The sequence below is a fragment of the Falco rusticolus genome, chromosome 10 (assembly GCF_015220075.1).
Source record: "Falco rusticolus isolate bFalRus1 chromosome 10, bFalRus1.pri, whole genome shotgun sequence".
In the NCBI taxonomy this organism is placed as follows: Eukaryota; Metazoa; Chordata; class Aves; order Falconiformes; family Falconidae; genus Falco; species Falco rusticolus.
In genome coordinates this window covers 31,752,516-31,775,773 of record NC_051196.1, presented here as the reverse complement: position 1 = coordinate 31,775,773, position 23,258 = coordinate 31,752,516, and the positions used below count along the sequence as shown (strand labels likewise).

Genomic DNA, 23,258 nt, shown 5'->3' with positions numbered 1-23,258 from the left:
GTTGTATCAAGAACCAAAGCTCCCGGGAAATCCGGCTACTTTCAAATACATAAAGATAATTTTTGGGTTGGAGGCAAATGCGATTTGTATTACTCCAGCCACATTTGGCATACGTTCCCAAGCCTAGAGATGCAGCATGACTCACTAGGGATCATCGGAGCACTTGGAAAACCAGCCAGAAGAGATCCTAACAGGCTGAGTGCTTACAGAAATGACTGCCTTGAAATAGGAATACATATTGTTTCCGTGCGAGTTTTATACCAATGCAGTACATGAGAAGGCACAAACCACATGCCCATCCCTCTGCCCGTGGGCATGCTTTGCGATAAGACTAGAAGGATGTTGAACACAATTTAGAAATGTGAAGCCGTTACTCCTCCCATATGGTTTATTGAGGATCTCAGTTTTCAAAGCATGAGTAGCAGTGAGGCCCGTTATTCTTTCCAGCATGCAAAAGGCACAAGAAAGTCATCAATGTGATTCTGTGCAAAGTGTCTCTAAGAAAACACATAGCGAGGAAATGACAGAAAAGAGCCCCCGATGGAACAGAAAGACAAAGCGCCTTCAGGAAAGTGCTGCAAAGTTCTGAAAATGGTTGTACTTTTTCAGAGTCCAGGTATGCTCAGTTGGTGAAAGATGTTTTGCAAATCCGTGAAGGAAAACTCAAGAGACAGAGCCAAAAGGCTTAAAACAATAATCTCCTTCGTGTGCCAAAATTCAGGATGGAAGTCAAAATGATTTATCTCAGGAAAAAAGTGTGGCAGTTAAAGACAGACTTTAAATTCTTTTAAAAAAAAGCCCACCAAAACCAGACGTAGAAAGTGGATACATTCTAAGAGCAGCTCAATAAAAAATACTCTTTTTAATGAAAATAATTTTAAAAATGGATACTTGAAGAACGCAAATCCACCTTGACTGTGACCTGCTACCGCACCTTGCTCCCAGGAAAGCCTCTGAGCACAACACAACGCCTTCTAGAAGAAGAAAGTCCCCGCTACCTGCATGTGTGAAATGTGGCCGGTGAATAATTGGAAACACAAACGTACAAGTCCCATTAGTTAACTTGGGTGTTGGGAAACTTCCCGGGATTCCTGTCTTTCCCAGTGGAGCCGGCTGGTGCTGGAGGTGGTGGTGCTTCCCGGTGGGCACGGCTGAGCCCGTGAACCCCTGAGCCTCTCACTGGAGTTCAATACTTAAACCTAAAAAAAGGCATTTACAAGTTGACGCTTTTTTTGTTGTTGTTGTCTTATTTCCTTGCAGTATACGTTTCTACTTCTAGATTATGGAATGTTACATTAAACAATATAATTATTCATTACCTTGCTTCAAATTTCATTACAGTTACTGAGGCTTCATCATAATTTCACACAGCACAGAGACACCAAACTAAACACCAAGCAGCCAGCACTAGATGTATTTTTTCTTTAAGTACCAATAAGCAAAATATCCCATTCCTCCCAGAGATCCCATCAGGAAGGAGGCTCCAAAGAAGGAGGGAGGTTTCCGCTTGACCAGCCTGAAGGCGTTGGGTACCACTGCGGAGAGGAGCGTGGTATGTATATCTCCCAAAACTTTCCGGAAGGCGAAGCGTTTTTGTATCCTGTCGAAGAAGGACTGTAGGTTGGGTCTGCTGCCATCTTCCCAGTATTTCTTAGAGAGTCCCAGAAACTTGAGGCGGTGCAGGGTGGCTCCTAACAAGACATCAGCCAAAGTAAAGACGCATCCGCAGAGCCAAAGTTCACACTTCTGCCCTGGAGAGAGAAGCGACAGAGCAGGTAGGGTGAGAAACCCTTGCGTGGGCACCTAAAGGGTTGCTCAAAAGATACACAGAGGCAGGAGCATTTGTGTTAGACCTGGGGTGTTTTTTCTCAGTTCTCTGATGTCCCAAGAGATCAGATCCCATCTACCAAGCTATGTGATGGAGGATGTGCGGGTCCAAAAAGCTGGGAATACGAGATAATAATTTATAGCCTGTGTGAGGATACAGGTCACTGTCTGCAAAACGGTCCTGCTGCCTCTCTCCCAAGTCAAGACCAGTAGGAGATGGCATCCTCCTGTACCCAGGAGGTCCCTGGAAAAGGGCCCTTGGCCCCCCTTGGAGGCAGATGCGGTGCAGTCACCCCTTCTGCTGTGTTAGCGCCCGGGGAGGGCAGCAGCGTTTGTCCTTCGCTGCACCGGGAGCTGTTTCAGGAGCGTCATGTTAACTTGTCCTATTTTAGGGATGTGAGAAATCCTCAGGAATCAAAACCATTTGCTGGCCTGGCCTGGCTTCTCTCCCTGTGCACTGTCAGGGAGGTCCTGCCTCTGTCCCCTCTCCTGCACCAGGGACCCTGCCCCAAGTCCCCAGCACTGGCAGCACATCTGTGCCGAGCGCCAGGTTTGCAGGGGAGGCAGAGCTCAGCGCAGATGCTGGGCATGAAGAAAGACACCAAAGTGGTGATGGCCCCTGATAATGGGTGACACTGGAAATAGCCCCACCAGAGAGACATCCAGAAATAAACCAAGCTGTTGCTAGTCTGGAAGAAGCAGAGTCAGGCCAGGATTAAGCACTCACCTGATGCCTTTTCAATTCTGAGGAGCAAGCAGGGCTCAGATGGAGCTGAGAGAAGGGATGGGAGGTGCAGGTAAGGAAGAACAGCAGAAGGGGCACAAAACCTGGCCCCATCCAGCCTGAGCCCCTGGCTTTGCACCAAATCCTTAATTCTGGGGTTCTTCCACTGTCCTGTAGCTCTCAGGGAAGGAGAGAGGCACCTTTATTGCACCCCTGTGCAGGCACTGCTGCTGCAGGGCTGTCTGCAGGGCCAGGCTGGGGAGTTACTGGTAATTAGCAGCCCTCATTTGTAGCTGCTTGGCAGCCTGCCTAATCCTGCTAGAGGCACAGCCCAAATGGACAGATTGCCTGTGCCTAATTAGTCAATAAATGTTTTCAGTGACTAATGAATTGTGGGGGTTCTTCAGCCAGAGCCTCCTGGGTGCTGTGGGGACCCTGAGGATGCTTTGGCTGAGAGCAGGGGAAGTGGGGCTGAGGTGGCTGCTTTGCTCCCAGGCACTGCTGCAGGCAAAGGAGAAAAAGCACACGTGAGGATGGCAACTTCGGGAGAGAGCCACGATCCAGCCCTGTCCCTCCTGACTCTGGGCTTGCACCCGCTGCTGAGCTCTGGACCCTACTGTGGGGTGCCCCAGCCCCTTGCACCCCTTCCCATCACCAAGGTGGGGCAGAAGTGTGGGTGAAGGCAACTTGTCCCCTTTGCATCCACAGTGGCCCCAGCTCAGACCAGCTGTCCCAGTGGGTCAGGTCGCCCTATGCTCCTGCAGCATCTCCCCCCTGCTTCTGTCTGCCCTGCCCTGCCTGCATCGCTGCGCCTCGGCCGGCAGCCTGGGCTGCGTGGGAGGAGAGCTGCTGCACTGCGGCTCCTGGGAAGTTGCCAAAGGGCTGGTGCTTGTGGCCGCTGCTGAGATCCTGACCCGGCTGTGGGCACAGCAGCGGGAGCTGGGGGACCCGGAGCAGAGGGCAGAAGTGGCACGCAAGGACCGAAGGCAGTGGGATGCCCAGGTGCTGGCAGCAGCAGCAGCAGCCACCCCTCTGCTCTAGGCACCCAGGACATCCACCGAGGGCACCTCATTAGGCTGAATTCTGCAGTGCTATCCCAGCTCTCTGATCAGTTAATGAGGGTGTTCATTGGAGGCAATTAGGGCGATGCAGGGTGCCGCTGTGAATGCATTAGGGCCTTGCAGAACCTGACCTTGGCACCTCTGAGGGCCCTTCGGGGCAGCCCCGTGTGACGCACGGCTCCCTGCAGCCGGGGCTGGTGCGGAGGGCGGGGGGGTTGTGGGGCTGTCCCCTGATTAACTGCATCCGTGCTCTGCTCCAGACCTGGCACCGTGGCACTGGCAGCTGCCAGCCCTCCTGGGGCTGGGGTTTCAAGCCCTGCCAGCAGCGGGGACAGGAGGATGATGGCATCATCCTGAGGCGACGGCAGGACAAGTGATGCCCAGCTGTGCCCATGCATCCCTGTCTGCCAGGACGCCAGGGTGGCTCTCGGCAGGCACCCAGCAGCATGTGTTTGATGTCAGGGATGGCTGGTGTTGCTCCCTCCCACCCGCTGGCGTTTGACGCAGGTCCTGTAAAGGCTCTCACCTCTCCAGGGCCCCTCAGATTCCCATTGGGCTTCTGCTCCACTGGGATGTGTCACAGCCTCGTGGCCGGAGGGGGCTCGGGCTGTGCTCCTCCTGGTGCAGGAGCCTGGGGCCAGCCTGCCTCTCCCTGAACCAGCCAGAGCACCAGCCCGTGGCAGCCCCTTGCTGGGTCGGAGGAGACCTGCCACCACCCTTCAATGACTTTGGAGCTTCCACAGAGCAGCTGCGAGGACAGAGATCCTGCTGTCCCCTGTGGCAAGGGGTGGTTTGCTGGAGGTGAGACCATGGCTGTAACTATATCAGTGCACCCAAAAACCAGAGAGCCCAGCAACAGCCTCAGCCCCACCAGTGGTGGCCCCGTGGGGAAAGCTCAGCAGGTGCAAAGCCATCAGCTGTTCCTGGTGTTGCACCTCAGCCTTGTGTGGAAAAGCATCCCATAAATGCAGCCTGGCGCTTACCTTGGTACTCCAGTTTCCGCTTCTCCAGCTCAGCCTCAATCTGGTCTAACACCATCCCCAGTTCGCCAAGGATCTTCTTCAAGTAGTTCACGTTGTCGTGCTCCAGAATCTTGGCCTGGGTGGAGAGCAAGGTGAGGATGGGGGATGGATGGATGGACAGACACGTGTCCCTGCAACTGTGCGGGGACACAAGAAACCAGGTGTCCGTCGCAGGTCCATGGGTCATGTCCCCCCACCACCAGAGGTTTGTGTGGCTTTCACCCATTTACCATGAGCTTCTTCTGCTTGGAGAGGTAGGGCTCCGACAGCTGTGGCTCCTCTTCGTGGTCCAGCTTCATCAGCTCCGTGCTGGCGTTAGCTAAATGTCCTGGGGGCAGAAAGACAGAGGGACTGGGGGGCTGTGTTTGGCAGGGGTTGGGATGATACGTAAGTCTGGTAGCAAAGCACCTTGTCCTGCCTGTGAAATAGTGTAGCAGCAACAAGAAAAACACCCCAGAGAGCTAAAATTGACCAAACTCATGGCTTGCTACTGCTGTGCTGCCATACGAGCAGGTGGCTGGCTGGGGCATCGCACACTCTCCCAAGGACACGTGGCTTCTTCAGCCCCTCATCCACTCATGGCAGGGCAGCACTGGCTGTGGGGTACAGCAGATCCCCCTCCCTGGCTGTGGTGAGTCCCACTCTGTGGGTTTCAGCTCTTCCTTTCCTCTGCTGGATTCATATTAGAGCTGCTAGCAGGATCTCTATCTCTTTCTGTTTTAAGAACATTCCTGAGCCTCCCCATAACCTGGTTCCTGCAGCTACATCCCAGCAGGTTGTTCCTTTGGGATGTCCGAGCCGGCTGCCCATGTGTGGGTGTGCGTGCAGAGCAGCACGGCAGGGAGCAGCGGGATGCTCCCTCCCAAATGAAGCTGTCCCACCCCGGCTCGGTGTACAGGGATGCAATTCAGTAGCATGGAGCCCATCATGAGCACGGGAGAGATGCCCACTACCCTCCTCCCTCACAGGGCACGGGGAGGATGCAAAGGCCTTTGTGCAAGGGAGCTAACGGAGGGAAATGAGCAGAGTAAATAGAAGAAGAGAACACGAGATGCAGAGTAACACCTTAGGGACAACAAAAATTACCCAAAGCTGGGCTAATCTCTTCCTGCCGGGGACCATCTGTCTCTCCTTCCTTGTTGCCTCCAGCAAGAGCTTGGCTTTGCCGATGGGTGGGTGCAGGAGGTGCCAGGGCTGGCCAGGGCAGCAGCCAGCAGCGGGCTGTATGCTGCCACAAAATGGTGAAACTCCCTGTTTCCCATCACAAGCCTTGAAGCCTGTGCTCGCTAAGGCTTCCAGCTGGCTCTCCTGGGGCTGCAGCTCAGAGGGAAACCTCGATATCACCCTGGGTTCATTCCCCTGTTTCCGTTGGGACAGCCTGGACCTTGGTTCACCCTCTTCTTAGGACACAACTACATGGATTTGCCTCAGCACCCACTGCAACAGGGCAGCTGAGACATTGCTGGGGCACAGGGGATGTGCTGGGGGGGAAGGGTGCCACCAGCACTGGGGCATCCCATGGGCCTGCTCACAGCCCCTCCGTTGCAATGGCTTGGGAAAAATGCCACCAGAAAAGAGGTTTGGGTGGGGAGATATTTTTAAGGACCTCAGTGGGGTGCTGGGGAGGTGATGCGAGGCAGGCGGTGGCTGATGCCATCACAGCAGTGCTCTTTGGGGGGGGGCTGGGCTCAGCACCCTGCATCTGCCTGAGGTCTGAGGGTGGAGGTGACTCCTGGTGACATGGGGAAAGCCGCCTGTGCAGGGTGCCCACAGAGGCAGGGCAGATCACAAGATACACCTCAGGGACAGCCTTTTTCTCTTTGTGCATGAGTGCAACCCATGTCAGAGGGACCATCCATGACCCAGGCAGCTGAAGGGACAGTGAAGGGGGGTTGCTACAGGCGCTGCTTGGGGCAGGAGCCTAAAGGAGGGAAGAGATGTTGCGCATAATGATGCCCTCCCAACAAGGTCACTTTTCTGGCAAGGGAACTCTTTCCAGGAGAAATCCTTGCTGTTGAGTTATATTAAGCATCGTCAATGTTTCATGAGCGCTTGAAGGTCAGTACATAGTCTTATGCCGATTCATCCACTATCTGCAACTCAATCTGGCTGTACTCTCCCACCTTTTTCCTTAGAGCTATTGGAAGGAAAGGGGACGTGTGGGAGAAGGAGCAAATTCATGTGCCCCAGAAAGAGCTGAGCAAGAACTATGCATGGCCATGGGAGTCCAGTCACCTCCAGGGCTGGGAAGCCTCTACAGAGTGCCTGCAGCTCCCAGATCAGCTGTGCTTTGCTATTTTGCAGCTCGGTCCCTGCCTGCATTGGTGGAAAAGGGAGACGAGCAGGGTGGCCGGCCGGGCTGCGGAGCCAAACCAAGCCTAGAGGAAGGGCTGGAGGAGCTGGCCCACTGGCACTGGCCGCGGGCAGCCCTGCCGGAGAGGCAACTTACTGCGGATCTCAGCGGTCGCGTACTTTGGGATCATGGAATCGGTGGTGAGCTCGGGGTGCAGGATGCAGCCGTGCGTGTAGGCGTCCATGGGCAGCGAGTCCAGTAGCTCCCGGTACTGCAGCACCCGCGAGTGCAGCAGGCTGCCCGGCTCGGGGATCAGCTGGGTGACGTTTTCTGTGAGGGCAAAGGGAAAGCTGTTAGCAGGACCCAGGGGGGCTCAGGCACTCATTAGTGGCTCATTAGCCTGCGCTGGACTCCAGTGTGTTATCCTGCTTGAGCTACCTCCAAGCAGGCTGGCTGTGGCAGTGCTTTAACCCAAAACTGTACCCCGTGCCTCTCCCCACAGCCCATGCCGGCCAGGCACACATCCAGACCGTGCCCAGCGATGGGAAAACCCACAGGACCACAGGGATGTGTACGTGTGTCGTTACCCAGCCCCGCAGCCCCTGCGTCTCCAGGAGCTCAGTGCAGCAAGCCCTTCATCTCTGCAGCCCCCAAATTGTATGCTGTGGTTTTACATCTCTTAGAAGAACAAAATCTTCTTGCTCTGCAGAAAACAGCTAAAACACAGCGATTTGAGTCTGGGATCTTCTGAGTTATGCACTTGTTACAGCAGTGGCAATGAGGTACCTAATTGCCTTGTGCTTTCTTGAAAATGCCATTCAGAATGGGTAATCGGGGCGTAGATGATCAAGGAAGGAGCCCAGCACATCTCCCCACCGCGCTCAGCTGGTGCCTCAGCGGCAGGAGCATCCCTCGTCCCGGACGGCTCCGCTTCTCCGCACCTTGGGGTTTATTCATCTGCGGATGGCAGTTTGCATCATGCTCTTTTTATCACACTTTCTGTTCAAAATACATGGCAGATGACACCACAAGGAGCGAAATGTTGCTCTTTTCTCCCCCAGGAATATCAGGTCCTTTATTTTATGGGATCATAAATGTGTACGGTGTTTGCAGATAGCAGGTTGTGAGTAAACTTACCACTGGGACTTGGCGAAGCCGGTTGCCCACATGCTGCCCGCAGTGTGGGGCTCACTGGGCACCTGCGCCTTGGGCTGCCCATCGGCAGAAGAACTTTGCCAGACATGGGCAACGCGGCCCCTTAATTAAGAGCCTGAAATGACGGCTCTGCCTAGCTCCATTGCCAGTGGCAGGAGCAAGGCTGCGTGGCGATGCCCACCGGCAGAGATGCACAGCTCGCCCTGCCCCGGGCCAGGCAGCATCACACCTGCCCGTGCCTCTGGCTGGACAGGGGCCAGGGAAATTTTGGTGGCTCCTGTATTGCAAACATCCCAGCAGCTCTGATGTGGGACTGTCTCTGCTGGTAGGCTCCCCAGAGTTCTTCTGACCGATGGGCATCAGTATTACTGTCCCCTGCGGGAGGGGAGCCCTGCCCATGGGCTGCTTGCTGCCTGGACTCCAGCTCTCCAAGCGAGGATTTTCCATCTGAGAAAAGTGACTGGCTGAATGAAATAATCATTGACCTACAGCCTGCGTGCGCCTTCCACAGGGCTCCCGGCCAGCACTCGATGGGCTGGGGCTGAGGCTAGAAACCAGCACATCCAGAGTGACCACCCCATTCGGCAGCCAGACGGAGTGACCACAATGAAATAGCGGTGTTCTGGCTGCCGGCCCGTGTCCTTCAACACGTCCCAGGGAGGTTTTTTGGTGGGATGGTACTTGCCCTGTCTTTCCACGCCATGGCAGACCTGTATGTATGGGCTGTTGTTGCACATAGTCAGCAGACGATGGGCTGTGCAGGGGTGGGGGGATGCTCTGAAGGACAGGGCTGGCAATGCAGAACTTGGAGGAGCCCCTCACCCAGGCTCTGAGCTGTGCTGCCACCAGCCAACTCATCAGTGGTTTCTTGGCACTGCTGGGCAGTGCCCTCATGAGAAGCGCCCTCAAAGGTGACTTATCAGCACTATTCACTGCTTTTCTGGGAAAAGAAAAGCATTGCTCATCACACCCCCCTTTACTGATGGCTGACCCTCAGTGTGTGTGTACGCAGCTGAAACAGACCATGCTCCCAGCCAGGGGAAAACTCAGTGACTACACCTTCTTATAAAGGCATTTTCAAGCTCTGCATGTTTCTGCAAGGTGCATGATTCCCCCTCAGACCAACACCGTGTCATCCTGACAATGCTTTTGCCAGCTAGCATTGGTGGGTGAGGGCTCGGAGCAGAGCACACACCAGGGACTGATGCCCTGGACCCTCTTCCCTGGAGCTTCCCCTCTCCATTTCTCAGCAAAGAGGTAAGAAATTGCACCTGGCTGGAAAATCTCAGTGACAGGAGTTTTCCAGTGCACGGGCAGCACTGTGTCCCCCTCCTGCTGGGGACAGCCTGTTGTCACATATGCTGGTACACCTGCCCTTTGCAGAGACAAGGCGAAGCGGTGCAGGAACCACAGCCCCATGGACTGACGCTCCCTGCTGCTCCTTGGCCCTGGGGCTGCCTCTGGGCAGGAACGTGGCTCCCATTCCCTGGGAGCTGCTGCCAGCAGGGGCTGCTCCTCACTGATCCCATCCCTGCTGCCCTGCCAGTGAGCGAGCACCGAGCATCGTGCCTCCACTGAGCAGCACCACCGTGGCGGGGCTGGGAGAGGACAGCAGCTGAGCTGGCAAGATGCCCTTGCTTTGGGAGCTATTTTGAGATGGTTTTGATGTCTCTGTTGCAAGAGGGATGGATGCTGGGGCGAACGTCGTGATGGCACAGCCCAAGCTCCCTGCTCAGCTTTGAAGTCTCCCTGGCAGGGCGTCCCAGCCCGACAGCCGCAGGTTTGGGGAAATGAGGGCAAAGGGATGTGAGATGCCGACAAGAAGCTGCTTGCCGCAGTGCCCGTGCAAACAGCCGCCTTCCAGCATCCTGGTGTGCCGGGCTGAGCCGGCCACTGACTGCAGCCCTGCTCCAGGGGGAATACAAGCTTCCCTCTCCTGGCTGTCCCTGCCTCTGGGTTTGTGTCACATCATCCTCCCATGGTCCCCAGCACTTCTGGCTTTGACTTTAAAGAGGCAGTTGTCTCTGAGGTGCAGAGGCACCAGGGATGGCAGGGTCCCCTGCCCACGGCTGGTGGCACAGGGCTCCTCATGGAAGAGGAGAGGGACAGCAGCACCCGGCTCAAAGCCACCTTCTCTCAGTGGGGCCAATTATGGCAGGTTTTACACCCTTACCCGATGCCAAAGTACAAAGGTGGCTGAACCCAGGAACATTCCCATGGGCCGTGCCAGCTGTGGCTCTGGTGAGATGCCACCACACACCACAGGGACGGGGAGAAATGGTCCAGTTTGGGATCATGGCCTCCAAGGCAGACAAAGAGGACACCCAGCTACGCCTCCTCCCAGAGCCCTCCAGCAGCACTTCCAAGGGATTATTTGGGGATTTCTGCTGGAGATCCTTAATTTTCATGAGAAAAAAGAAGTTTGAGGAGGGTTGGTGGCTTGCTGCTCTTCTAGGAAAAAGATGAAACTTCAAAGGAAAAAGTGGTTGCATTTGGCAAACATCTGGATTAGACCTGAGATTCCCCCAAGATGCAGTCTACCCCCCTCACTTACCTCCTGTGAAGTTCTTCTCCATGTAGTCAATGATCTGGTTGTAGTCGCTGATGATGTTGTCCCTGTGGATGATGACAGGCACCTCCTCCCCCAGGTTGAGCCGCATGAACCAGGGCTCCTTGTGCTCCATCAGGGGCATGCTGACGTCCCGCTCCTCGCAGGGCAGCCCCTTCTCTGCAATGACCAGCCGCACCTGGGGCAAGAGGCCAGGGAGAAAGGGCTCAGCACTGCGCACCAAGCTGGTCCCCAGAGCCCTCAAAGCAAACCAACCCCACCGCCACCCCATCTCACCTCCCTGGCCCTCCCCTCCCACTCAAGCACAGCAATGTGCCAGGACACGTGCTCATCCTGCAAGAAGCCAAGCAGCTCTTGGCATGGGGCAGCTGAAAAATCCAGGCAGCCAAGCAAGGATTTGCTTTTCCAGTAAAGAAGGGAGACCCAAACCCATCCTAAAATTGGGGGATCATGGACCGTCCTCTCGCTGGTTGCTGGTGGCCTATGCAACAGGTGGAGGGGGTGGAGGGGCTGGTGGGCTGAGAGCCCACCCCTTGGCACTGGGCAGAGGCAGGTGGCAGCTCCCCAGCTGGGGGCAATCAGTGATGCTGCTGTGGGTCCCAGCATAACCCAGCACACACCCAGGGAGGATGAGGAGGAAGCAGAGGCTGCAGCAGTGCTATGCCTTGCACTTGCACCCAGTGGGTCCTACCACCCAGCTGAAGGAGACCTGGAGGCTAACTCAGGTATGTCCCACTCCCAGGGGTGGGCCCTGGCTTCCCCAGGCACGTTTTGAGTAGGGAGGAGGCTCCGTTTTGTGGAGGGTCTCAAGCAGCCCCTGTGACCCTGCACAGCACCCCTCCTCCTCTGCGCTGCTGCTGGCCTGAGGACATCACCCATCAGCTTTGCACCCCTTGTGCCAAACCCGCTGCTGGCCCCTGCCCTCCTCCAGCCCCGGGCCAGCGAGTGGCACCGCGGGGGTGGCACCCACCAGTCTCATGGGTGGGAAAGCCGGATCCCGTGGTGCAGAGGGGCAGGAGGAGGCAGGAGTGGGGCTGGATGTGGGGCACCTACAGCTGGCTCTCAGGGCTGATCCTGCTGCTTTGAGATGGTGTTGGATATGCGCTTAGGAGTGGCATTTTAGGCTTCTGGGTTATAAAAACCTGACCATTATGAACTAAGTATGTGAAACATGCAAAAAAAACAACCTTGGAGGATGTGAGACAGCCACGATATACAGAACCACTGAATGAGGGAAAAGTGCTGTTTTTCTCCAACTAGCAGCAGCTAAAAATACAACTTAACAAATATAAGCATTTCTATGAGTACTTCAGTGTTCCTGGGGAGTTAGTCATTAATTATTTACGGGGCTGGCAAATTCATTTTTTCTTTTAAAGTCAAACAAGAAAACGCCCGGGTCCCTCAGCTGCAACTTGCCCTTGGCCTTTTCCTCCTGGCTGATGGCTAAACCCTGGCCAGGACCACCCGGGTCACCCCGCCCCGAGCTCCCTGTGCCCCCCTGTTCTGCTCTCAGGAGCCGAGGCTGAAGGCCTGGCTGGGGCAGCTGCCAGGCAGGAGGCAGTGCAGGCAGCAGGGCTCAGCTCCGGGGGTAACCCCAGTGCCTGCGGGCGAGAGGACCCCCTGCCAGCGCCCCGAGGAGGGGTCCCAGGCCAAGGGTGATGACACCTGCCCGGACCCCCCAGATGGCCCCCACAGTGCCAGCACGGCTGCAATGAGGCATCTTGTATAAAAATCCAAAGCTGGCTGTAAACTCAAAAAGCCCTTAGCAGGCAAGGCCAGATCCTGGTGGCGCTCAGGATCCCTCCCACAAACAGCCCGGTGCCCATGGAGGGTGGTTCCAAGCAGCTCCCGGGGCAGAGCAGGAAAAGCTGCACCTGCAGCCGGCTCCGAGCAAAACTCCTCTACTGGGGGGTCCCATGCAGCCCCTGCCACTCCTTGTCCTGCAATGTTCATCACACTGGCTTGTGCTCAGCTGCCTTCCAGTAAACACCCTTTCCTTGCAAGTGACCTCAAAAGCAAAGCTTGGAGCCAACGTGCCAGCCGGTGCCATGGCTCTAGGTGTGCTCTGCCCTGTCCCCAGCCCCACAGAGCTGAAGCCGGTTGTAGGAACCCCCGGACAAGAAGTGCCTTCACCGCTGCCTCCCTGTCACTGGCAGCCAAACGAGCAAGACAAAAAACAACAGCAAGCCCAGCACGAGGTGGGGGAGCAGGGCACGAGCATCCCTCACCGGTGCGGCTCAGAGGCCCATTAGTCACCCGCTGCCAGCCGCGGTGAAGCCGACCATGTGCAGCCACCCTGCTGCATCGGGCACCCTCCGCTTCCTTTGTGCCTGCAACAGCAACGGGCGTCTCTGCCCCCGGCCCCCCGGCCTCCCCGCCAGGCTGCGGGGCTCCAGGGGCCCTGGCACTGGGGGAACTTTGTGTTCCCCCCCTCTGAACAGCCGATTCCCCGTATAATAATAACGGTGCGGGAATGACGGGGGGCTTGGGGCCAGGGGAGGAGGTCGGCTTTGCTACACAGCTGGTGTGCTGCAAAATGAGCATTTACTATTGCCTGGAAAATGTGATTTCTCGCTGGGGCACCTCGGGAATAGGATTTCCAGGGCGCTGCTGCAATGTCAGGGGTAAATATTGTCGCTGCGTGCTGGGATCCACTCCCGGGAAGGAGCCCGGCTCGGGGGCTGCCTCCCCCTCTCCCAGCAGCAGGGTGGTCCCAGGGCCTGGCTCAGCCTTTGTCTGTGCTCCTGGCCATGCCACAGCGGGGCTGTGAGCGAGCACAAAGCTGAGGCAGCTCCGGTGCGAGCCTGCAAGCCGCGATCCCAAAGCAAAAGCAGGATTTGGGAGGCCCCCCCCCGCGCCATCCCCTCCCCAGGCAGCCGCTGTTCAAACGCAGCACCGCAGGTACAAAAGAGCTGCCTGGCCACACGCTGTTGCCCTCGCCAGCCCTGGGGGTGAGCCCCTCGCTCTCCCCTTGAGTGCATCCATCCTTCCGAGGCAAGGGGATGCCCTGGGGGCTGGAGGCAATTCTTCCCCAGGAACCTAGCCGAGCGATTATATTTTTACCTTCTGCGAGCTGAAGGACTGGGTCCAGTGGTACAAAACCAGTCTGTCCTGGGATTTGAGAGCGGGGTCTGTCGGGTCCTGATTTTCCTCCCCCTCCGTGGATTTCCCTGCGTCGTTCTCCAGCGCCGAGATGGGCCACCAGCTGCAGTTGGTGGGAGTAACATTATTGGGAGTCGCCATGACAGCCTGCGAGCGAGCGGGAGAGGGACGAGGGGGCGAGCGGCGCTAGCCCAGCATCACATGGGCTCCTGCCAGCAGCATCACTCCTGGGGCAGCTCCATCTCCCCGGCTGGGGTGGGCAGCGCAGGGCCGTGGGCACTGGGGGTCACAGGAGAGGATGGCGGCGGTGGCGGCGGTGGCGCGGGAGCGATCGCAGCCCATCCCCACTCGTGGCGGGGCTCCCACGGAAACGTGCAGGCATCGCTTCAATAGACGAGTCAGCAGCGGAGGCTCCTGCTGCCTGCCTGCCTGCCAGCTCGGCAATCCGGGGCAGCTCCAGCCCCTGCGGCTGCTTAGGAATATTTTGCGGCAGAGATTAGGATTTTTTTGACTGGTTTAGATATGGCAGATATGTAATAAATAGCTACGTTGATGGATACTGGCTTTAAAATGTCTAGCAAGTGTCTTCCCTGCCTTGCAACCTTCATGGAAAGAAGCAGCAATGGCTCTTTAAAGGTACTGGATGATTTTTGGAGAGCGGAGATTAATTACTGCCTAATGGGTGTTATGTAGCCTGTACTGGGGTAGAGCCCAAGAGCCCTCGCTATGTACCTGAGCTCCAGGGTGGCCAGCCAAACCAGCCGGCATCCTGCACCAAAGCCCGCACTGTTAGGGGTCATTTCCAGAATTAGCAAGGTGCGTCGCAATTGCAAACCAGCCGGGTTCCCTCTGCCCAGAGAGCACAGGGGCTCCTGGGGCTGCTGCTCTCCGGGCACTATGAGCATCCCCCAGAGGTTTGCAGGCAAATGTGTGTAGGCAGCTGACACCTTTCTGGACACGGTGACCTGGACATCTAGGCCTGTGCCTTATGCCACGTGGCTTTGTCACGCTCCATCTTCAGCAACCTGGCAGCCTGGAGATAATTTCCCAGACATGGGACTAGCTGCTGGTGCCGGGCAGCAAAACCAGCCCAGTTATGGGGGCTGTAGGGGCAGGTTCTGGGGAGGATGGAGGAGACGGCCATGCAGGTGCAGGGAGCCAGCCCGTATCTCGGGGCTGCAAGGGGGGCAAATGAACCTCCTCAGTGTCTTGCTCCCATCTCCACCCATGCTGGACTGGTGAGGTTTGCCACAGAGGAAGGTTTGGGAGAGCTGGTTCGAACGCAGAAACTTAGGCATACTTTGCCCAAGAGCACTGGGAGGGAGTGGGGCCAAATTGGTACTCAGCTGCATGAACATAGTGAAAGGAGCGATAATCTGGGGACTCTGAGGTGAGAATGAATCCTTCGGTGTCGTGATGTCTGCTCTCAAGGGGATGCAGGAGGGTGATGGTGGAGGGGTGAGACTGGCAAGTGCTATGCCCTGCCCTGCCTTCTGCCCCACAGGCAGCAGCCCCCAAAACCATCCTCCCTCCCCAGCCCAGGGCTTCCCAAGTGCTGCCAGAGATCCTGCACTGGCCTCGGGGACACCCACAGGGAAAAGTCCTTGCTTGGCCTCTGCTTTGGGGCTGCCAGGTCGGGGCAGTGACGTGCCTGCTGCAAACCTGGAGAAAAATGAGCTTTAAAGAGCTGGCCCCAAGGCACAGTGCCATCCTGCCTTCTGGTCCGCAGCTTCCCCTCCCCTGCAGGAGACCCCTCGCTGCCCACGAAGCATCTTTTGGGGCACCTTTTACTGGAAGGGGACACTTTTGGGTTTAGGAAAGGAAAGGAGCCGCTTGACCAAGCAGAAGCGGTTCTCTCCTGCGGATGGCTGTCCAGAAAGCCCCATCTAGTGGCATATTTTGTGATGAATTAATGTTGCGCCGTTGGGAATAAAAAATGACAAGTCACTTCATCCCTGTGGGTGCTGCAAGTGGACGGTGCCTCTGGAGGTGCTTCTTTATTTAGCTGGGATTGGGCTTGCTAAACTGAGCAAGGTTTGAGGGGGCAGGATGGGTGCCAGTGCCCTTTAGAGGTGCCCTGTCCTTGCGTGACCTTGAGATCATCCCCAGCTCTTGTCCACAGCCTTCCTGCCTGCGGAAGGGGTTGATGCTGGGCTGCCCTGTGGGATGCTGTCCAGCCGGACCTGGTGGCACTGGCAGAGCCCGGGCAGAAGGTGCCATGGGGCAGGACTGTGGGTGCTGCCAGCTCGGGAATGTACAATCCGGGGGGGTGTCTCATCTCAGAGCTGATGCCCTGAGAAAGCAGGTGGCCAGAGTCCATCACAGGACTTTGCCAGCACAGAAGCACCTTCCCTGGTTTAGAAGGAGAGGGTGGAAATCAGGATGTAGAATCAGCTCCATTGATTTTTTTTTTTTTTCTTTTCCCAGTGGCCTGATTCAGCATCTGCCAGTGTAAAGCTTAGCGAGGATTTGGTTTGGCTTCTGTAAGGTGAGAAATACATTTCATCCATGCAAGGTGCCTTTCTGCATCCTGCTTTGGCTGAACTAGTCCTGAAAATAGACAGGCAAGTAACTTGTACAGTGCTGGAGGTGGGGAGAAGCCACTGAAAAAAACCCCAGCCTGCACGTGCCGAGAAAGGATGCAGAGGTGGGATCAGAGGAAAGTCCTGGGAGCCCTGCAAGCCCACCAATGCTTTCTCAGAATATTTTAGACATATTCTTCCATAGATTGACTGAGGACACATCCTAGAGCATCTGTGGGCAGAAAAAATTCCCCAGGCTTGTTGGGCAGGTGCAGCAGCGGGCTGGGAGCAGTAAGGCTGGCAAGGCTGCACTCAGTGCTGCTTGTACCAGGCAGCCTCGGAGGCCAAGTGCTGACGCTCATTAATCAAGCTCATCAATCAAGGTAATTGCGCTGTGCAGGCATTCCCAGAGAAGATGCTCTTTGCTGGTACAGCTTGAGCTTTCAGGCAGGCAGCAAGCAGGAGCGACTGAGTTATCAGAGGAGTGAAGTGGATGAGCTGAACTGGGAAGGCTTTGAAGGAAACGGAAAGTTTGTGTTTGGGACCTCTCTTAGAGCTCGTTGTGTCACCCAGAGATGGTTTGAGCAATGGAAATGTCAGCAGTGATGTTTCAGTGTGTTTGCTACAAGCCTGACGGTTGCAGGCAAGAAGCTGAAGTATCTGCCCTTCCTCTGCCGCAGGCAGCACTAGACCTGCTTAAACGCCAGCACAAACAGTAATTCAGGCAGAATACAAAACCACTGTGCTCTTGTCTCTTTTCTCCTTTCCCTCCCTGCTCACTACTCGTTACTTCTGTCCTGTGTAGGACACTATGGAAATGTGCCCGAAGAAAGTGCCCTCAGACTTCCCTCCCATCCAACCTTCTGGAGTGAATCTGAACTCACTTCTCAGCCCCAAACTTCAGGCTTCAGGCTGTACCTCAGACTGCTTTAACCGCCACGATTTCCTCGCTTCCCTCACTCTGCTGCACGTTGTCCTGCTCCACAGCTGAAACCAGCCTCGTGCCCTCCCCACATCGCCGATCACTACTGGGTTTCTGTAACACCTACTCGAAGGTCTAGACACCTCCAGGGGTTTGTGCGTGCTTTATTCAAGAGAAGCAGGACTGTGCTCCGCTGCAGAAACAACTGCATGAGGTGACCTTGATCCAGGCTGCCACTCCACGTTTCTGGGGAAAAGAGCCTTGCTGTGCCCCTTCATAGGGCTCCAGCTGCAGAGGGGAGTGAGCATAACTAGTACCTGCTATAAATCACTGCCTCTGTGCATGGTGAAGATCTGTGCCCTGGCTTCACATGTGTGGGCACCAGCTCGATGCTCGCCAAGAGGCCGGGTAATTGTTAAGAGTGTCTAAAAGGGAGAAATACTGCACCTAGCAACAATACCTTCAAACGACTTCAAAGAGGGCACAAAACCAACACATGAACAGAAACACAAGCTGACACCCTCTGCTGAAGCAGAAATAGCCTTTAGAAAACAGCAGCAGCAAAGATAACTAGTACTAAATATTTAATTTTAAAAGCAAAGTACATATTATATCGGATTTGCTGTAGGGAGAAAGAAGGGGAAGTGAAGAAACCCAAAGTTCTGTGTGTGAATAGGCAGGACAGTGCTGGAAAAGGAAGGTAAAGGGGACAGTAAAATCCCCCAAGAAAATTTAGAAATCATTTGAGAGTACAAGTCAATATTGCATACTAAATAACTGCATGACACTTAAGAACAAAATAATAGTTTTAGTTGTATACTTATGTTAACTTATTTGGATTTATTTAAACTCTAAATCTGAACTTCCTGGATTCATAGTGTAAGTTTTAGGGATGATTAGAATAAAATCTACAGGCAGCAATTATAATCTAGAATGTCTGAGTCTTCTCTAGCACAGAGTACAGAGCCAACTCTCTGCATCTGCTGTCATCTATTTTTATACAACTGCTTGTGACTCCTTGGCTTGCTGACCACTAATTTTTAAGCACGTAAATGAAAACTGCAGTATTTTACCTCAAACATGGTTGTTTAGCATGTGTGTACAGCTGACACTGAAAGTACTTTTGGGGTTTTATTTAAAAAAAAAAAAAAAAGTCGAGGGGAGATGAGCATAAGTCAAATTATTCAGTCTTTAATTTGCTGGATTTTGACAAACATTTATTAATCCAGGTCTCAGCAACAAACTTTATTTCAGTATTTTCAACCAGAAGGAACGTTATAGCTCTACACCACACAGCCTGTATGATACACACTTCTTGTTTACCCTATTTCCACACCACTTTGTGTATCAAACATACTCAGAAACAACCTGTATAGATGGCTCCACCACCTCCACTTCTAAGACAGCACGGCCCAAAAAAACTGTTAGCCTGCTTCACTTCCCCCTAAATTATTCCATCTGTAAAGCACAAATAACAAAATATATTTTTTCTTCTAAGAGCTTCACTTATCTGCAAAAAAATAGAACTGCTTAAGAGTGAGCTAGTTAGATTACAAAAAAGGTCCAAGCACATACCCGCACATTCTGGGCCTCCCAACAAACTTGTGAGGAGGAAGCACTCATAATTTGATCCAACTAAAAAAGGAGCCAAATAGTGTTCAATGAAAGGAGACTCACCCTATCCAAAATAGCAAATGCCTTCTCATTCTCCTCTCTAGAGCAGGATGAGGAAGATAAGAGCTATAGCTATGAAACATTTTTCTAAGTACTGGGACATATTAAGACTGAACCTTCTGAATACTGCAAAACTTCAGAAAAAAAAAACCCTAAAAGGCTCCCCCCTGCCCCCAAAACATAGTGAAAACAGCATACAGAGCTTGAATATCCACAGCACAAACCGAAAAACAAAGGGAGTTCATTTGATCTACAGTGCTTTTGTTAAGGTATTCAGACTTTAGTGCATTCTTTTTAGAACTAGCTTGGAAACTATATTCCATTTTTCATTTTATTAGAAAACTAAACTGTATGAGGCAAAGAAACATTTGATCAAACACACAACAGTGAAAACATGGCACTGACAAGGCATTTAATCCAACCATTATCACAAACTCTGATGCAGGATGCTCTATTGCTTTCAGTCAAGTATACATCATTTCTGCCATGTGAGACATTTTCTTGGGAATATATAAGTAGTATTCCATGTATCCCGAAAGATCTTCAATGGTCACGTCATCCACAAAGGCTCGAGCTTGCTCGGAACAGGACCTAGGAGAACTTGACGAGGCTGTCCCACAAGGGGACCTATTTTGAAGAGACTGGGCATGGACACCCAGCACTGCCTTTTCGCATTCTGACAGGACGCTCCGTAAGCCAGAGAAAGAGTACACTTCCATGGTTCGCCACTGCTTGCACTGGCATTTCTTGTCCGTACAAGGGCACTGCTTGCCATTGCTAAGCATGGATAAGGACTGGAAATCTGAGGTTTGGCTAGAATGCAAGCTCGTTTCAAAGGATGAGGAGAGAGTAGAGCAATTCCCTCCTGGCTTCTCCAAAGGCTCTTCGGTGGTCAAAGCTTCCAAAGGTTCAGTTCTGTCATCACTGGCCTCAAAGTGAGAATCGTGCCTGTCCTTCGTACCGTATTCTGCTGTAACAAAAATGTCTGAACTGATACTACCCTTGGACGTGTCGGCCTGGGTTTTGTGTTTCAGCTGGTTACTGGCTTTCGTATTGCAGTATGTAAACTTGGGAGGATGCAGGACGGGAGACTTGGAGCGTCTGCGACGTGGTACTCTCGCCGATCCTCTAGAAGGCTTTCTCACACACCTGCAGGGTTGTAATGGGTGAGCAGGTAGGTAACTCCAGAATCCACACCATAGCTCAATAAGCTCTAAAATGTGGCTAAAAACCTTGTAGAAATTGGGGTTTTTTTCTGCTTAGAAAAATCAGGTGACTGTCACTTACAGTCTCTGACAGGTAAAGTGGAGGAGTCTGAAGAAACCAGGCCCCCCCCAAAGTAAAGACAAATACAAACCACCCTTATTTAAAGGTACTTCCGCCCAAATCTCCTGTGTTAAGCAAATGATACTTTGTCATCCTAAATTGAACTGTAGTGCAGAACCTGGACACCCGTTGGAGCTGCTGACAGAACTGCACTAAATATCCTGGTATATCAACACAGAAATAAAATAACCCAAGAAAGAGGTGAGAGGGGGTTGCAAAGGTGTAAGACTTGAAAAAAGTGGATTTCTGAGGAAATCAGTGGAAAAGGAAGTTACCCTCTCTATGAGACAAATTTTTTTTAAAAGGCTTTGATGAAATCCCCTTTAAAAACATCATTATCGAACAGTTATGGTAAAGTTTTTTAATAGAAAGACAAGAAAAGATATGTTGAAGCAACTAATTAACAGCAACCTGCATTGGAAAGTGCAGTGTTAAATGTCTCAAACCAGAAACACGTTCATGGTGCTGTGAATGGTATGCTTTACCCATGCCACGCTTCCTTTGAGCAGACCGTCTGTTGCTTGCCTCCATCCATGGCTGCTCTTGTTGGTGTTCTAAGAATCATCCCATCGCTCACAGACAGAGCTGCAATACATCTGAGCAAAAAAGGGAAATGCCACGTTACAGTAATGCCTGAGCATACTGCTTCATTTGTACATTGAACATCCAGCCTATCTGCTTTAGATGCTTAGCTAAGACATGTTAAGTTCACAGCCTTGACTTCCTCTACAGTCAGTGGTTAGAAACAGGATTATTACAGAGATTTATCTAACCACTCTTACTATATTGACCTCAGTCAAGTGTCTAAAGATAGGTGAGATGAAATGAAAGGAGGCCAAAATGCCCAGAGGCTGATGTCATACCCTATTTGTACCAAAATGACACATTAAAGAATGTAAATTCAGGTTCCAAATGTTCTTGTCAGACAATAGTTGTTAAAGATAGGCTCTTACTCATCTGAACTGCAAAGTCAGGAACGTATAGCAGCAGCCTGAGGAGGAGTCAGTGGAAAAGTGGATGCACAATGCACAGTGACGGATTACTAATTTATTTCTCATTAAATTTCCCAGATAAACAGGGAATGAAAAAAAAACATCTGGCCCTGGAGGTCCAGACAACAAACAGAAACGCCTTAGCACGCAGATCTGTATTTATGATGGCTCTGTGTGTGATTTGGAACACGGGATAGGAAATTGCAAGAAACAAGGCTGAAATTCTAGCAGAAGAGCCCAAGTACACTGCCCAAAATTGATCTTACGGCATTAGTCACAAGACTCGAGCTGTTCAAAACATGTGCCAGCAAAACAGGATCTTTGTATGCCTAAGAAGATATCATCAGGAATCAACCAGAATTCCACACATCAAAAGCACAATGCTTAATAGGCACAGTTCCTTGTTAGAGAACAGCTATATTTTTCCACATTTAACAGAAGACCTCCTGAAGTAGAGGGAACGAGTATCAAAGCAAAATATAATTTAACATGCAGAGGAAGTCATGATAGCAGTATTGATGGCTGTGGAGGTGAATTCATAATGTAACATTAATTATCAATACAAAGTTGTCTCTTGACAATTCCTTGTGAATTCCTAAAAGATTACAAGTGAACTACCTCACAAAGCGTTAAGACTGCATAATTTTCTTAACTCCTACTTTTAAGGAAGATGCTTATACTACATATTATCAGTATACCCATGTGTTATGGAATAAGTTTTTAGTATAAAAATGTCTGCGGACATTTTACTCTACAAAATCGCCTAAAATCAGAAACGATCAGTGCTCTTATGTAGCCTGATGACTTCCAGCAAGGCTGGGCTCTCCGGCACACTATGGATTGTTGGTGCTGTCTATCAGATGCTCTCCAAGCAAATTTTTGTGCACCACAGTAAAGGCCGATAATGTGGCTGAAGACACCAGCATTTACATGAATGGACAAACAAGTTCTGTATCACACATGGTGACTACAGCTACAACAGTTAAGAGTGGGTTCACTGCTTTGGGCGAGTCATTTCATGTTTTTGTACAGTCACCATCTAATTTCAGTTGGATACTGTGTCAAAATTAGTCAGTAATAAAGTACTGCTTTGCCTGTTAGACAGTTATAACAACTGCATTTCATGTTAAGTGATGTAGTTTTCTCCCCTTGGAAAGAAAGGAACCTTTCACCAAATGACATTTGTTTTGAGATGCAAAATAATAGAAAGCAAATGTAAGTATGTATCGAAAAACCTGAGAAGTGCCATGGTCCTTTTCGTTGCTCGCTTACCCTGCTGCATCCACTCTCAGCTTCTTGAAAGCTGTTTGCAGACTCTCCTCCTCTTCATCTTTAGCTTCCAAGTCCATTGATGGCTCTCAGCGTGTAACCGACTGTGCCATACAGAATAAACTGAAATACAAAAATTTGACACTGAGCTCTAAACACACACGGTCTCTACAAAACCGAGATGACATGTGCGACGGATGCCCGTTCTTCTGCGGGCAATCGCGCTGCCGTCTGACCAGACTTGTCCAGTATTTTTTACCGTGAACTCTAAACTCTGGGTTTCTCAGAACAGGCGCAGCCGATGTTAAAAATAACCCAGTGTCTTTTTCTTACTGGGTAAGCAGGTATGCGTGCTGGCAGCAGGCACGAGTGCAGCCCTGCGACGCGCCGGACGCCGCCACAAGAGCCGGAGCCAGGGAGAGCTGGCGCTGGCGCTGCCGCCGCGGCGGGACAGCCCCTGCCGACGGCCGGCCCGCGGGCAGACCGAGGCAGAGCCCCGCCGCCCCGCACCCCCCGGCCGCTCCCCAGCCCCGGCAGCGCAGCGCTGGGTCCTCCCGGGCCGCGGCCTGACCCGCCCACGCCCCGTCACCGCGCCGCCCGCGCCCCCGGGGCCTCCCCTCACCGCCCAGCCCCCTCTCCCCCGCGCCCCCCGCTCCCCGGGGCCGCGGCCGTCCTGGCACGGCGGACGCCACTCACCGCCGCCCCCAGCCCCGCGCCCGCCGGGCCCCGAGCACAACAGGAAGTGAGGTCACCGCCCCCGGGGGCGCGCATGCGCGCGCGCGCTGCCCGCCGCGCCCCGG

General features: G+C 53.2%; 2 protein-coding genes across 2 annotated transcripts; both read right to left on the bottom strand.

Annotated features, from left to right (window-relative positions):
• Positions 1-370: 370 nt before the first annotated feature.
• On the bottom strand, positions 371-14,237 carry GDAP1L1 (ganglioside induced differentiation associated protein 1 like 1). Its single transcript, XM_037403175.1, has 6 exons — positions 13,715-14,237; positions 10,637-10,829; positions 7,084-7,257; positions 4,865-4,962; positions 4,596-4,710; positions 371-1,751 (listed from the first exon to the last, which is right to left on the bottom strand). Exons 1-6 carry the CDS (start codon positions 13,892-13,894, stop codon positions 1,408-1,410), a joined length of 1,104 nt encoding a protein of 367 aa, XP_037259072.1. The 5' UTR covers positions 13,895-14,237; the 3' UTR covers positions 371-1,407.
• Positions 14,238-18,368: 4,131 nt separating this feature from the next.
• LOC119154614 (oxidative stress-responsive serine-rich protein 1-like) lies at positions 18,369-23,241 on the bottom strand. Its single transcript, XM_037402413.1, has 4 exons — positions 23,155-23,241; positions 22,462-22,581; positions 20,683-20,793; positions 18,369-20,020 (listed from the first exon to the last, which is right to left on the bottom strand). The coding sequence occupies exons 2-4, from the start codon at positions 22,536-22,538 to the stop codon at positions 19,336-19,338; spliced, it is 873 nt and encodes a 290-aa protein (XP_037258310.1). The 5' UTR covers positions 22,539-22,581; positions 23,155-23,241; the 3' UTR covers positions 18,369-19,335.
• Between the last annotated feature and the right edge of the window lie 17 nt (positions 23,242-23,258).